At 43.1% G+C, this 15,149-nt stretch overlaps 2 protein-coding genes and 3 long non-coding RNA genes across 5 annotated transcripts; 2 read left to right on the top strand and 3 right to left on the bottom strand.

The window, feature by feature from the left end:
- Nucleotides 1–341: 341 nt before the first annotated feature.
- On the bottom strand, nt 342–1,165 carry LOC121592541. The gene is made up of 2 exons (XR_006004678.1): nt 695–1,165; nt 342–601 (listed from the first exon to the last, which is right to left on the bottom strand). It is a non-coding gene; the product is annotated as an uncharacterized LOC121592541 (long non-coding RNA).
- A 4,504-nt stretch (nt 1,166–5,669) lies between these two features.
- On the top strand, nt 5,670–6,526 carry LOC121591164 (platelet binding protein GspB-like). Its single transcript, XM_041911611.1, has 3 exons — nt 5,670–5,711; nt 5,770–6,013; nt 6,075–6,526. The coding sequence occupies exons 1-3, from the start codon at nt 5,670–5,672 to the stop codon at nt 6,524–6,526; spliced, it is 738 nt and encodes a 245-aa protein (XP_041767545.1).
- A 1,023-nt stretch (nt 6,527–7,549) lies between these two features.
- Nucleotides 7,550–8,578, bottom strand: LOC121592532. The gene is made up of 3 exons (XR_006004674.1): nt 8,272–8,578; nt 8,047–8,201; nt 7,550–7,972 (listed from the first exon to the last, which is right to left on the bottom strand). It is a non-coding gene; the product is annotated as an uncharacterized LOC121592532 (long non-coding RNA).
- Nucleotides 8,579–8,674: 96 nt separating this feature from the next.
- LOC121592534 lies at nt 8,675–9,763 on the bottom strand. The gene is made up of 4 exons (XR_006004676.1): nt 9,441–9,763; nt 9,272–9,375; nt 8,994–9,185; nt 8,675–8,917 (listed from the first exon to the last, which is right to left on the bottom strand). It is a non-coding gene; the product is annotated as an uncharacterized LOC121592534 (long non-coding RNA).
- Nucleotides 9,764–11,201: 1,438 nt separating this feature from the next.
- Nucleotides 11,202–14,169, top strand: LOC121591163. Its single transcript, XM_041911596.1, has 2 exons — nt 11,202–12,473; nt 13,210–14,169. Exons 1-2 carry the CDS (start codon nt 11,385–11,387, stop codon nt 14,167–14,169), a joined length of 2,049 nt encoding a protein of 682 aa, XP_041767530.1. The 5' UTR covers nt 11,202–11,384.
- Nucleotides 14,170–15,149: the final 980 nt, after the last annotated feature.

Raw genomic sequence — 15,149 nt, 5'->3', positions numbered from 1 at the left:
AAAACGAAAGGTCAATATAAAATCTTCGGCTTTTGACCGTTGGGTTGGGAACAGACAAATCCGAAGTCGCTCGAAGGAAATAAGGTTCGAGATGGGTTCGAGGGAGCTTATCGCTCGAACCATTGCTCGACGTTGAACGGAACCCAACGGTCACCAGCACTCAGAGATCCGCTGAGATTGAAGCTGACTTTGAAGCTGAGTTGGCGAAACGTCTCAGCCTCCGAATTAACCCGAAGCCGAAGCGAACCCGAACGGAGTTCGGTACGAACCTTCGTTTAATTAGCCCCCTCCCCCTGTTTTTGCCAGGATTTCTTTCTAAAACGATCCAGTGCACACCATTATACTAAGTTAATTCGATTTATTGAATATCGAACCAACATAGAATACAAAGAAAACACAACACTTGCTCAATAATCACTGCACTTAATCCTAAATTAACGCACATAATTTAAAAAAAACACTTTTTACAGTCGCACTGAGCAAAAAATAACAAATTCAGTACAGCACTTTCTGCTCCTCATCGCTGTTGCTCCTGGTTTTTCTCGCTGCACTGTACGGGCCATCTGCTCCAACACTCCGACACAGCCACAGGTTTTGTTGTCTCCGTTCGCCGTGAAACACACATGAAATGGAAGAAAAATGTTATTAATTAGAAGGGGGATATTGGTTGATCATTTTAATCACTTTTACTTACCTCAAATAAAACAAATCTCCATTTTTCACGGGGTTTATCCGCCGACTACCAAGTGCAAAAACACTACACAAGCACCAACCTCACTGGACTGAACGTAAAGCCTACTGCGTTAATGTGTGTATGCGCTTCTGCCAAGCCAGCCGCGCCGTACTGCGTGTGTAGCCAAGTGCGTGTGTGTGTATATTTGCACCACTGGACACAGAACACAAATCTCACCGCACAGCAGAGCGTATGTCGCCAAGTGTGTGCATGTGTGTATTTGCACCACCGAATTCTGAACGTCCACCGCACCGCACCAAACAGCGTGTATCGCCAAGTGCGTGGTTGTGTGTAGTATCACCGTGGACTGCAGAAAACTACCTGCACTAGAACAGAGCGCTGGTGTGGCCAAATGTGTGCATGTGTGTACTTGCTCCACTGAAAGCCGGTATCGCACCAGATTTCGGGTGTCGCCTTGTGCGCGCATGTGTGTTATTCTCACAGCACACTCGTTCATATTTTTTTTCGTTTTTTCGCTTGAGCCACTCGATTTCGTTCTTCGCTGATTTTGGCAGCGCACGAAGGGGGTTCGGTTTCAACTTCCAACAACAACAACCACACGAGGGAGCTCGTGGATACTCACGAAGGGAAAATCGCTCAAATTAGAGCGAGAGACAGATAGAAAAAACGAAAGGTCAATATAAAATCTTCGGCTTTTGACCGTTGGGAAGCGATGGCTCGAACCTTTCTTCGTGAAAAAGCCGAAGTTGGTTCGGGTTTCGAATGGGAAAAAAGTAAAACAAGACACGCACACACACTGCGCAGTTTGATTTTGGGGCGTGCCTTTTTTACGTGTTCGCCTTGGGGGGCAAGTGGGGTGGGCGGGTTAAGCCTGAGCCGCTTGTGCTTTGTGGAATCCTCTTTGCTGTCTGTTTGCCTGTGAACTGGATGGAGAGCTATTTTTGTATATGGATTAAAGGGTACTTACCGCTGGGTCTTGATCCAGCGTTTGTGATGGAAGAAATATTTGAAACCTGCCGGTCAAATAATTTAACCATTTATTACATCGCGCTTGGCGAGATTATTAATGCAATAAGAATGGATCTTTTCCATCGTATGATTGTTGTCTAGTATCACAGGCGCAAGCATCCGCGCAATGAAGAGATACCCGCTTACTGCTGGACATTTCAAATACGTGAGTGAGAAGAAATCAACAGGTTTTTGATAAATATCTGTGAAACTATTCATCCTATCCAAAAACGATTTTCGAGAGCTAGATTCAGCAACTCAAAATAAACTTAGAAAAAGTTTTTTGTATTTTTTTTTTCTTTTTTTCATTACGGGTTCAGAAACTTTTTTTAAATCGATAATATCATCAATCTTAGCAATGCGACTTTTTTGCGCCGTTTCTTCTTAAAATATTATCTATAGAAACTTTCACGTGTATTTTCATAAAATATTTGAAAAGTAGTGAAAAATTTAGAAAATGGTGAAATCAATAACATAGTAAGCAAATATTCCAAAGAACATAATGTTTTTCATCATCATGAGCGTGAATCCCACCGCGCGGAAAAGTAACACACCCTTCCCTCAGCAGCGTTGGCATTGGACTGACCAAACCATGGGGAATTGTTCGGGTCCCGTCAACTGAACAAGAAAACCCCGCTGCTTCCCATCTTCATCCATGCATTCGCTCCGCGCACACACACATCTACACGCGCTGTGTTTGCAGCTGTAGAACTTGATGCAGAATGCATGCTTTTTCGCTCTGGCACAGAGTCAAAGGTTCGAGCGACTTCGGCTTTGTTTGTTGGGGAGTTGGCGAAACGTCCCAGCTAGCAAAGCCGAAGGCCTTTGTATGGGAGCCATCGCGCTCATCAAGGCTCACTTAGTCGCGCGCATAAAGCAAAATGTGCGCGAAGGCGAAAAAACCCGAAAACGCTTCGTGTGGCCCTCTCTCGTGTTTCTAGTTTTATTCTCTCTCGCATGTCATCACTCTCTCCCAGTTTTTCGGATTGAAATGAGAATTCACTCTCTTGATTTGGTTGCGGCAGTCTAGCTGCTTCACACTCTTTATTCTCTTCTTTTTGCAGTTCCCACAAGAGGATTCACACATGTGTTCTCACATACTTACATACACACACACGGTGGTTGGAAGCCTGGCGCGGCTGTTTCCAATTCTGTCTTTTCTTCTTTCCTCTTCACACCGCGCTGGAGCCCGTGGTGGTGCGCGTGTTCAGCCTGCTTGGTTCTAGAAAGATGTCATCAGATTTGACGCGCCTCAACCGTGGTGTTGTATGAAGGCTGTTGATGAAAGTACACAATTAATAGACATACTTTGTTAAAAAAATTACACTTGATTTAAAGATGTGACAAACTTACCTTTGTGCTCGAGGATCAATTGAACCTTGAACACCTGTGCACACAGTGTCGCAATTTGAAGAGGTTTGGAGAACAGCTAGCGGTAGCAGCACACATCTGAAACATGTAAAGTGCAATGTTTTAATTAGAATAAATGTCACATAACACTAGACACTTAGAAAAGGACACTTACCGAAACAATCAGATGATAACAATTTGTCCTCCGATAAAGCAGAAAGAACACCGCGGATGGCGCAGTATGGAAAGTGTTTCACGCAGGAAAAATAGTTCACGCAGCACACAAACACACACTCTCACGTCCACGGTTCAGAGCACACTGAAGTCGTTCTTTGGCTTGGATGGAAAAGAGCAAACACCCTGATGAGTGCGATGGAAGAAAATGGCGTGTGTTCAACAGGGATGGGTAGAATCAAACACACGAAGTTTGCCGGAGAATTCTCTTCGTGTGGCAAGAGAGAATTGACTAACACCCTGATGAGTGAGAACGCAACAAACGTTGTGGAATGTAGAAACGGGATAGGAATAGTAAGCGAAGGCAGTTTGTGGACATGAGGGGGTTGAAACTGGGAGAAAAAAGCTTCGGTTGCTACTTGGGGTCTCAGCCTCCGAAGCAACCCGAAGCCGAAGCGAACCCGAACGGAGTTCGGTACGACCCTTCGTTTAATTAGCCCCCTCCCCCTTTTTTGCTAGGATTTCTTTGCGAAATGATACAGTGCACATAATTATATCACAACAATTCTATTTATTGAAATTAATAACATTTATCTAACACTTTTTTTACAAAAATCAAAAACACATGCACTACGAACACTGAACTTAATTTCACATTAACGCACATTATTTCAAAACACTCTTTCCACACTCGCACAGTGAATAAAATCACAAAATCGTCACAACACTTTCTGCTCTTCCTCGCTGTTGCGCCTAGTTCCTTTCGCTACGGGCCACCATCTCGAGCACTACGACACAGCCACAGGTTTTGTTGTCTCCGTTCGCCGTGAAACACACATGAAATAGAAGAAAAATGTTATTAATTAGGAGGGATGATGTTGGTTGATAATTTTAATCACTTTTACTTACCTCAAATTAAACAAAACTCCATTTTTCACGGATTTTATTTGCTGACTACCAAGCGCTGAAACACCACACAAGCCCCAACCTCACTGGACTGAAAATAAAGCTTCTGCTTGAATGTGGGTATGCGCTTCTGCCAAGCCAACCGCGCCGTACTGCGTGTGTAGCCAAGTGTGTGCATGTGTGTATTTGCACCACTGAATTCTGAACGTCCACCGCACCGCACCAAACAGCGTGTATCGCCAAGTGCGTGGCTGTGTGTAGTATCACCGTGGACTGCAGAAAACTACCTGCACTAGAACAGAGCGCTGGTGTGGCCAAATGTGTGCATGTGTGTACTTGCTCCACTGAAAGCCGGTATCGCACCAGATTTCGGGTGTCGCCTTGTGCGTGCGTGTGTGTTATTCTCACAGCACACTCGTTCATAATTTTTTTCGTTTTTTCGCTTGAGCCACTCGATTTCGTTCTACGCTGATTTTGGCAGCGCACGAAGAGGGTTCGGTTTCAACTTCCAACAACAACAACCACACGAGGGAGCTCGTGGATACTCACGAAGGGTAAATCACTCAAATCAGAGCGAGAGACAGATAGAAAAAATACATTTATTCCACACATTTTCTCTCCGTTCCAACACGTGCTTTGGCATACTCACACTGTGTAGACGGCAGAACGGTCTCCCCCTTCCAAATTTACCGTTCTTCCTCCTCTCGATCTTTTTTCTCCTTACCGCGTCCGGGGTACCATCAGAGCTGCGCGCTGGCTTTAGTTTTTCCTCCTCTCGTTCTTCCTTTCTCCTACCGCGCCCGGGGGTGGCGCGCGTTTTGACAAGTTCTTAGCGTAATCCAGTGCGTTCCCGCTGCGCAAAATCGAGCAGTTTTTGAGCTCGGTTTTTGAATCGGATTTTGATCAAATTATACTCAAATTTGGATGTCAAACTTCAGCCCTTTTGACACTGGCTGTGTACTTTTTCGAGCTCATGGCTGCGTGCCGAGCGAGATGGCAAAGTATATATCTATCTCTTTCTGGCAATTCGAATGCGTGGGAATGCATTTGTGTAGGTAGATCCAAATTTGCAAATGTATTGAAAAATATATAACGGCCAAAAAATATATTTACACACAGTTGTGTGTATCGTACGTATTTGTTTTTTACCGTTGCCCTCATATTTCTCTTCACCCACACCACCGATTCCTTTATTTGGCGCCAACACTGTACACACCATCCTTGCATCTCCTCATTCTGTCTGTGTGCCGCCATCGAATCACATGTATTTTCCTCCGCGGAGCGATTTATTAAATTCGTGTTAGTAAGGCGTGTTTTAGTTTTGGTAAGTATTTATTTATCATTATTTTTTGCTTATATGCCGCTGGTCGATTGATTGCTGGTGTTGAACTGCTGTCCGTGAAGTATGTTCCATGCCGGTTCCGATGTAACCAATTGACCGCGGTAATCATGGATGCGCATAAACCTTACTTAAATTTTGCGTTGTTGCATTGTTTCAGCAAAATGTTTCCGGTACGAAAGGAGTCTAGTGACAACGATGTCCCTATTCCTACTGGCGTATATCGTCTGTCCGACGCGGGTATGAAGAAAATTTCTAATATATCATATCCGGGGGCGGTATCCGAAATCACCACCAGCGGCATTGCCACAACCACAACCGTGGCAAGAACAATCACCACTGTCGCCACAGCGGCTACATGTGGAACGTTAACATGGGCTACCAGCACCATGATAGCAAGCAGTGTCCAACGCACTACCGCCCTTCGACCAGCTGTGCCATTTCACCAGGAACATTCAAACGGTCCTCCGAGAAAAATAATGGGACTACGTGGTCCTCACATCAACACCAACCATATAACCGATGTCCGGGGCGCAGTATCGGTTAGCGAGCTGACAACAGTTGTCCCCTCAACTTTCCCGGCCTCTCCAGCCATCTTAACAGCTGGGTCGTCGTTTGCACCTGTTCGGCAAGGTGCCACCTGTGCATCAGCGGTGCAGCGTAGTGCAACTACTACGGCGGCGGTGCAGCGTAGTGCAACTACTACGGCGGCGGTGCAGCGTAGTGCAACCGCTACATCGGCGGTGCAACGGAGTGCCACCGTTGCATCGGCAGTGAAGCGTAGTGCTACCTCTACAGCGGCGGTGCAGCGGAGTGCCACCGTTGCATCGGCAGTGAAGCGTAGTGCTACCTCTACAGCGGCGGTGCAGCGTAGTGCTACAGCTACAGCGGCGGTGCAGCGGAGTGCCACTGTTGCATCGGCAGTGCAGCGAAATGCCATCGTTGCATCGCCAATCCGGCGGGAATCAGCGGTCGCTTCGCCAGTCCGCTACGATAACCAGCCAGTTCCTGCTGTATCACCTGTCCCATCCACCAGCAAGAACCGATCGGGGTAATTCGACGTTCGAAGGCAGCTAGTCCTCTCCGGTCAACCGCTACTCATTTGGGTACGGCTTCGAATCGCGCAGATCCCGTCTCTACTCCACCCCGAGCCACAGTCACCGCCACTGACTATCCTGGTGTCGATCCTTCGACTGATGTGCGGCAGCAAATATCGCACCTATTTCAATACGTAAAACGACGGTTTGACGATATCGAAAACACCCTCCAGGCACACAGCGCAACTCTGAATAAGGAAATCCCCGTCATCCGTAAGACGGTATTGACGACGGAGGTGGTTGTGAACCGGATCAGAGCAGCGGTGTGTGCCGACAAGGAGGGGTGTGCGAGGTCTTTGCCGGACGAGTTTACGCTGCAACCCATCAGATCGAAGGACGAACTAGACAACATGGAGCGGAAGTTGGCTGACAAGGAGTATATGCGGCACTGTGTGTCGTGGCTCAAATGTGAGGTGATGTCGCCGTATTCAATGAAGCGGTTGAACCAAGCAAGGGACTTGCTTTTTTCAAAGACTTTCATGCCTTCCTGCAGGTGGACAGCCAAGAACGGGAAAATACCGCTAAAAAATTATCCTAACATTGTGTCACTAATGGCAAAAGTTGGAAGCACGGACGACATGGTAGTGAAAGAAGGATTTTTAAAAAAATATTTTATTTTGAAATTGAACGCCGCAGCACGCGTTCCTGGGAACGAAGAAGCCGAAGAAGAAAACGAAGAACATCACCTGAACTTAGCAGATGTTGAAGGTCTTGAAGATCACGAAGATCTGAATTTTGATTTGAATTTGTAAATAGTAGATATGTACTTTCTTGTCATATTTTTTTAAAATTAGTATAGTATAGTTAGTATAGTTGTAAATAGTAGTATAGGTTTTGGTTAAATTGAGTTATGAAGAATTCATTATAGTTTGTTAGTAGTATTAGTTTAGGTGTGTCCGTTTGGTGAACTGTATAAAAATGAATTAAATTATTACAAAACATGAACTCAGAAGAAGAATATACCGAACTTAAAATCCAAAAGCTCTATATTTGCATTCACAATCCGAAAACATAAGTAGCAATTGTCTTGGTATTATGTGGGGCTCAGATTTATAAAAAAAAAACATTATTTTAAGAGGAGTAAGTATGCGACAGAAAAGCTTGTTTTTGGAGTTGCAGTCTTGTTTGCAAAGATTGCATACACCGTGAGGCATGTATATGCATGGACTGGTTGTTGAGACCGTTTCGCTAAAGATCACTATTTGTACAGGAGAGCACCATAGCGTCGCTACATGATCCCTAACGCAGCAACATATGCATCATAGGGCACATAAGGTGTAGAATATGGAGCGGAAACAGTGCATTCGTCTATGGCTCGCAATATTAACCATCCTAACGGACATGAATTGTTCATTACTTTGGGATTGTGCACCTTAAGCTGATTCCAAACGCGCTACCAGATACCTGTATAAAATAAATAGTAAAAGTATTAAGTAATATGTATTGTACCCAAATATTACTAATTACTAATAACCTACTTTTTATGACTTCGTCACTTGCCAAAGAATCTGATGCCACTTGCAGACACACGCAGCAAAAGCGGTTCCCCATACCATGCGCTTACCACGCATGACGACATGCAGTATAAATCTCTCCTTGGCTATAGTGTGGCAATATGAATTGCTGAATGTGGCTATAACAAGAGAAATGTATAGGGTAAGAACTTTATCAAACAACAAGATGCTTATATATACTATTCTTACCAGGTACAACTGCTGTACCCCAACGATTACCGTCGATTCGGTGTCCATTACATTGGCAATGGGCGTGCACAGAACGCATTTCGGTTTAAGGTGTGTTGTTGCCCCGTATAAATGCAATTTACCATCTTCATCGCTGCTTTTGGTCTACGCACTGTTCTCCACACTAGAACTCATCGGTAGAAATTTGTCTGTAAAAAATGTGTACACAAACATAATAAGCGGTTCGCAATCCACAGTTTATAATGATTGTAACTTATCGTTCACTTCCATAGGGCCTAAACTTGCTTCGTACACCAGTGGCACAGCATCATCGACTCGGTCATCTAAAACATAGAGAAAAGGAACATATTGAGGACACTTTTCCTTAGACCGCACAGCTTAATGTTCTCTTACCCGGGTCCGGTTCCGGTTGCTCAGCAAAACGCATTCGCGTCGCAGTATGTTCGCGTTCCAACCGTGCCATTTGACGCGCATGACTATGGACAGGGTCGGGATACATTAAATGTATTCTTTTTACACGGCTTGATCCTATTTTCACTCGACTTTATGCAATTATTATTTAATTAACGCCGGAGCACTCTTGGATGAGCAGTCCGCAATGTTTACATTTTCTATCGGCGCCGCAATCGTTCCACATCAAGCATACCTAGGTGTGAAAGAGACGACAATAGACAAAAAATGAAAGCGCACATTGTTTGACACATGATGGCCACCACACGCACCAACACATATACATCTTTGGCAGCGCGCTCAGGCGAAGGGGAAGAGGAAACGCAAGGGACGCATTGCTCGATGAGCTGCTCGACAAAAACGCTGTAGGAGGGAAAGAGAAAAACGAACTACATGAGCGAGAGGTTCCAATTTTTGGATCGCATTGCACAGGGGGTTGTTTTGTGGCTGAGTTGTGCTGAACGCTGTCAATAAAAATGAACCAATAATTAATGTATGTAGAACGTATTACTTTGGATAGTTTTGCGTATATCATGAGAGCAACACTTACCTTAATATTTTAAAACTGGAAAACAATTTCTTTCCGTCACCCACTTTGAAGATTGTTGATGATGCCAACACGTAGGCGCTGATGAATGGAGCATGCACCTGTAACTTTGAAGCCGATAAGCATTAGTTGAATTAGTACATTGAAGCACATATGAGATCAAGAAACTTACCTCAACAAGTTAGCTAGGATAAATCATTCCACAATGGAATAAGAAGCAACACTGCGCAAAACGTAAACATGGAAAGTAGGGGACACAAGAAATCGCACATCACTCCCGCACATCCTTCCACAACGAAAGTTCTGGACAGACTGAGAATGCCTAACACCCGGATGAGTGCGATAGCAGAAAAGATCATGATAGATCGAAAAAGATGGGTAGACACGGTGTAGCGCAATCCGCTGGTAAATGCATGTATGTGTGACCAACGACAGACTTCAGAACCCGCTCCTCGCGTTTTTCGTAACACGCACATACCTCTACACGCGTGGCGGTTTGCTGTCCAAAATCTAGAGAGAGAAGACAGGGCATCTCGCTTTGGCACACAGAAAAATCTCTGAACAACTTCGGCTATGCTACTTGGGTTTCTGTAGTTTATCATAAACTCCTTATGATAATTATATTATAGATAATTATTGCTTACAGGGTTTAACGACAGTAAAGCTAGGCTTATAGCTACAAATTATTTAAACAATCAACTGATAAGTAGGGTTTTTATGATAATAAAACAAGTCTAATGTTCAAAGTTTTTTGGGTATAAGCAAACGTCTATGACTCGCTTCAGAAACATTACAAAATTCGTTGTTAACACAGCTCTAAATGGTCAAAAGAAGAGGACAAGGCTTTTTTCGGAAACAAAAGGAACACCTAGATAAATTATTTCAAGCATCTAAAACACATCTTTGTTTCATCAGAACCTGGCTCACATGAAACATGAAAGTTCTTTGTCTAGCTGGAAAAGAAAATCGCGTCTAGTTATCTTTTCTGTAGTAAGTTCATTGCACAAAACCCAATAATTCCAATCAATTCCCGCCAAATCCAGAATATTAAAAAAAAATGAATGAACAGGCCATCTTCTACTAACACTTTTCACAGAGTACTGTCCACACATACTTTCACCCAGTGCTGGCAAACTTGCAGAACCACATCCGTCACTCGTTGACAGCAGATATACCAGCCACCACTACGTATTTTGCCTATGGGACAAAAATGTCCCATATGGCGGATCTAGGATAAAATTGATTTTTTTAAAGAGCCATATGGGATACAATTATTTTTATGAGCGCATTCGAAAGATCGTTCAAAATAAATAAAAATCAGAAATCTTCAATGGTTTGTCACGGTGGCAAGCGGAATAACACACCTTTTTCGAGTGCGATGGGACAAAAAAGTCCCATCGGCGGTTCTAGTGCTAACCAATACACTTTCTTCTCCTGCAACTCTCGATCGAGTAACATCTAATTTCGCTTCTCTCCGGCATACACCGTTCTGCGGCTTAGAGCTAGTAAAAATTACGAAACAACCGAACTTTTGTAAAACGTAGGTCACAAAGCGTGTTGCGTATTCATTATTTTAAAAAGTAGGGACCATCGCTGCATCGATGCATCGCTAGCACTAGAACGATATGATTGTTTAAATACTAATCTCCAATGCTAACCACCAGCATTGAATCAAGTGAGATTTGAGTAATGGTAGTTGGTGTTATCCACGTATCTGACCACGCGACCATTCAAATAGATTTTTCCTCGGAAATTTAGAAGGCTATATTAGATTAAACTGAAAGATTAGATTAAATGAAACTTGTCGAAACATATTGCTAGAAAAGGAAAGCAGTATAATGATGAGTTGTAATACGCCATCTGCAAATCAATTGAGCAAACCAATGAAGCTATGGAGCTTTCGTTTTTTCTATGGATATTGTTGGTTGAAGCGAACTGTCATTGTAGGTTAGTTGGGTCGAACTGTCATTTGACAGATGTTGGGTATTGTCCAACCCGAAAGCATGAAATATTGTATACACTTGTAAATAAACTCTCACTCTATTATCTGAACTCGAACCATCCAGACGTGTGTTTCCAATAGGTTATGGGCCCAGACCCAACGCAGTAAAACAAAATGGCTACTAGTTCTGCAAATAATTTACCGTCGATTGAAAGGCTTGTTGGTCGCGAAAATTGGCCAACGTGGAAGTTTGCTGTAGAAACTTTCCTTGAGCTGGAGGACCTGTGGCAGGCGGTAAAACCGGAAGATGAGACGAAAGTGGACAAGCAGAAGTGCTGGAAAGCGAGAGCAAAAATTATTTTGCTGTTGGACCCGATCAATTACGTCCATGTTAAAGATGCGGAAACTGCGCGGGACGTGTGGAAGAAGCTGGAAGCAGCGTTCGAGGATACGGGACTAACGCGTCGTGTAGGACTTCTAAGGAAACTCATCAACACAACGTTAGCATCGTGTGCGTCTATGGAAAGTTTCGTGAACGACATAGTGGGTACAGCACACCAGTTGCGTGGTATTGGTTTCGACATCAGTGAAGAGTGGATCGGCACGTTACTTCTCGCCGGGTTACCTGATGAATACAAGCCGATGATCATGGCGCTAGAAAATTCTGGAACGGCGATAACTGGCGATATCATAAAAGCTAAGTTGCTGCAGGAATACAAATCGAGTGCGTCATCTGAAAAGGCGGTCTTTCTTGGAACGACGAAGCATCAATGGCAGCCGAGAAATCAACAAGGTGCACCATCGAAGCAGACAAAGGGACCGAAGTGCAGGCGTTGCGGTAAGTTCGGCCATATTGCCCGAAACTGTACATTGAATGCGTCTTCGTTAAGCATGGTGCTGGGAACAGTGGGAACAATGAGTGGTGCGAATAACGATGCGTGGTACTTTGATTCAGGTGCGTCTGAACATTTCACGAACAATCGTAATTTGTTAGAAAACGAGTGTGCGGCAAGTGGTACTGTAAGAGCAGCGGATAAACAAGCGATGGAAGTTATTGCGAAAGGCTCTATCAGGTTTAACACAAAATGCATTCCAAAGGGCACAACGGTTAACGTAGAAAATGTGAAGTATGTCCCGGGAATATCAAACAATTTATTATCGATTAGCCAAATAGTTCGACAGGGCAAAGAAGTTTATTTTACCAACAAAGGCGTAAAAGTGATTGGACCAAACGGCATTTTTATTGCGACCGGCAGTCACGACGTTACGAATGGCTTATTCCCGTTAGAAGAGAGAAAAGATAGTTTTGCGATGGCGGTTACATCTAAAGCGGTAGATTCAGCTACATGGCATAGAAGAATGGGACACCTTAATTATAGCAATTTAAAGATGTTAAAAGATGGATTAGCATCCGGTATAACGTTTAATGGGATTGAATCTGAAAATTGCGTAATATGTGCGAAAGGAAAACAGTGTCGTCTCCCATTTCCTAAAATAGGCAGTCGAGCCGAAGATATATTAGAAATCGTTCATTCGGACATATGCGGTCCAATGGAAGAAACGTCATTAGGAGGAAAGCGATATTTTATAACGTTCATAGACGATAAAACAAGAAGATATGCAGTATATTTCTTAATACAAAAATCAGAAGCGGAAGTATTAGGAGCTTTTGAAGATTTTCGTACCAAAGCGGAAAGAGAGACCGGACGCAAACTAAAAATATTGCGTAGTGACAATGGAAAGGAATATACGAACCAATTATTACAAAACAGATTAAAAGAACTAGGGATCAAACATCAAACTTCAACCGAGTATACACCATGTCATATACGTCTGACAGCTGTCCATCGACAGAAACTGCTAGTTGGGTAGCAAACAGCTGTCAGTGAGAATAAACGGCACTCTGTGTCTGAACTACGAACGAAACACATGTGTCTTCCTTCCACGAGTTATAACAATTGGCGACGAGTGACAAATTCTGAGAACCCTGGAACGCTAGCGCTACGCAGTTAAAGAAAAGCTGAAACAATCGGGTATAAGTGGAGACAGTGTCATGATCGAAGAGAAACCAACAAGCAGTGGTACAAAGCAGAACATCGCACAGAGTGAACAACGCACCACAATGGCAAAATTCGATATGGAACCTTTTAACAAAGGGCTCATGCAATGGGCCCGCTGGGTGAAACGCTTCGAAGGAGCAATGTCGGTATTTGAGGTTAAATCGAATAATAAAAAAGCCATGCTTCTGCATTACATGGGTGTTGATTCATACAATTTATTGTGTGATCATATTTCTCCGGAAGAACCAGAAGACAAAACATACGAACAAATAGTGAAGTGTTTGGATGAGCTGTTCGACCCGAAACCCCTCGAAATGGTGGAACTATGGAAGTTTCGTCAACGACTACAGACTGAAGGCGAAACTGTAACGGAGTTCATCACGGCTTTGCAAAAAGTGGCGGCTAATTGTGATTTCGGGCAATATTTGACAAAGGCGCTCAGGAACCAGCTAGTTTTTGGTGTACGGAATCCAAGAATACGCAACCGGCAAATTGAAGAAAGAAATCTAACACTGGAAAAAGCTAAGCAAATTGCTTTAGCCATGGAAGCCGCCGGAGATGGCGCTGAAGTGCTGAATAGCAGAAGTGCTGAAGTGCTGAATAGCAGAGGTGCTGAAGTGAAAGAAGTAAACATCGTGAGCAACACAACGAAGAAAAACGTCGAGTGTTATAGATGTGGAGAATCACATTTTGCATATGTATGCAAGCACAAAAGAACCGTCTGCAAAAAGTGCGGGAAAATTGGACATTTGCAGCGCGTCTGTCGCACGAACAATAGAAGCAAAAGTGTGAGGTTAATTGACGAACAACATCAAGACAGCGAGGAGAACGAAGAGGTAAACTCAATTTTGATCAACAATTTATACCAAATGCAAACCATACCGCAAAAATATACATAACACTAAAAGTCAATAATACTAAAATTCAATTTGAAGTAGATTCAGGATCCCCGTTTTCTATTATCAGTATGAACGACAAACAAAGATGGTTTAAAGATATCCCTATTAGAGAATCAGATATAAAATTACAAAGCTATTGTGGAGGATCTATAAAGTTATTTGGTACAATTAGTGTTATAGTGGAAAATGCTAAAACAAAATTAACACTATTTGTGGTAGAGTCTAAAAGAGGACCTATTGTAGGAAGAACATGGATGCGAGATTTGAAATTTGATTGGAACGAATTATTAAGTAAGGGGAACTCGTACGTAAATCAAATTGTCACCCATTCTAATACTAATCAAGAAGTGATAAAAAAATTAAAAGAAGAATTCGAGGTAGTCTTTCGTAAGTCATTAGGAGAGATTTCAAATATTCAAGCATCTCTTATCCTAAAAGAAAATGCGTTGCCAATATTTCTAAAAAATCGTACTATACCATTTGCATTAAAAGAAAGTGTCGAGAAAGAAATTAACGATTTAGTAAATCAAGGAATTTTAATAAAAGTCAATCGCAGTGAATGGGCTACACCAATAGTACCCGTAAAAAATCAGGAAACCGTGTACGATTGTGTGGAGATTATAAATTAACGGTGATCAAAAACTTGGTAATAGACGAGTTTCCTTTGCCCACAATAGAGGAGCTTTTTGCTAACATGGCTGGGGGAGAAAAATTCTCGAAAATAGATTTAGCGCAGGCATATTTACAGATGACAGTTAAACCTGAACATCAGGAATTTTTAACACTGAACACTCACATGGGACTATTCAGACCAACACGGTTAATGTACGGGGTTGCTTCTGCCCCAGCCATATTCCAAAGAGAAATCACACAGATTCTCCAAGGAATTCCAGGCGTTTCTGTATTTTTAGATGATGTTAAAATAACAGCTCCTGATGACAAGACCCATGTGGAAAGACTGCGCACTGTTTTAAAACGAT

The sequence above is a fragment of the Anopheles merus genome, chromosome X (genome assembly GCF_017562075.2).
Source record: "Anopheles merus strain MAF chromosome X, AmerM5.1, whole genome shotgun sequence".
In the NCBI taxonomy this organism is placed as follows: Eukaryota; Metazoa; Arthropoda; class Insecta; order Diptera; family Culicidae; genus Anopheles; species Anopheles merus.
Note: the sequence above shows the minus strand (reverse complement) of the source record. Positions and strands in the feature narration are given on the sequence as shown.

Coding starts and splice junctions, on each gene's coding strand:
- LOC121591164 (XM_041911611.1), top strand. CDS start 5,670: ATGTCCCTATTCCTACTGGCGTATATCGTCTGTCCGACGCGG. Junction 5,712..5,769: donor ATATCGTCTGTCCGACGCGG/GTATGAAGAAAA, acceptor AATCACCACCAG/CGGCATTGCCACAACCACAA. Junction 6,014..6,074: donor ATGTCCGGGGCGCAGTATCG/GTTAGCGAGCTG, acceptor CCATCTTAACAG/CTGGGTCGTCGTTTGCACCT.
- LOC121591163 (XM_041911596.1), top strand. CDS start 11,385: ATGGCTACTAGTTCTGCAAATAATTTACCGTCGATTGAAAGGCTTGTT. Junction 12,474..13,209: donor TTGCGACCGGCAGTCACGAC/GTTACGAATGGC, acceptor CTGGAACGCTAG/CGCTACGCAGTTAAAGAAAA.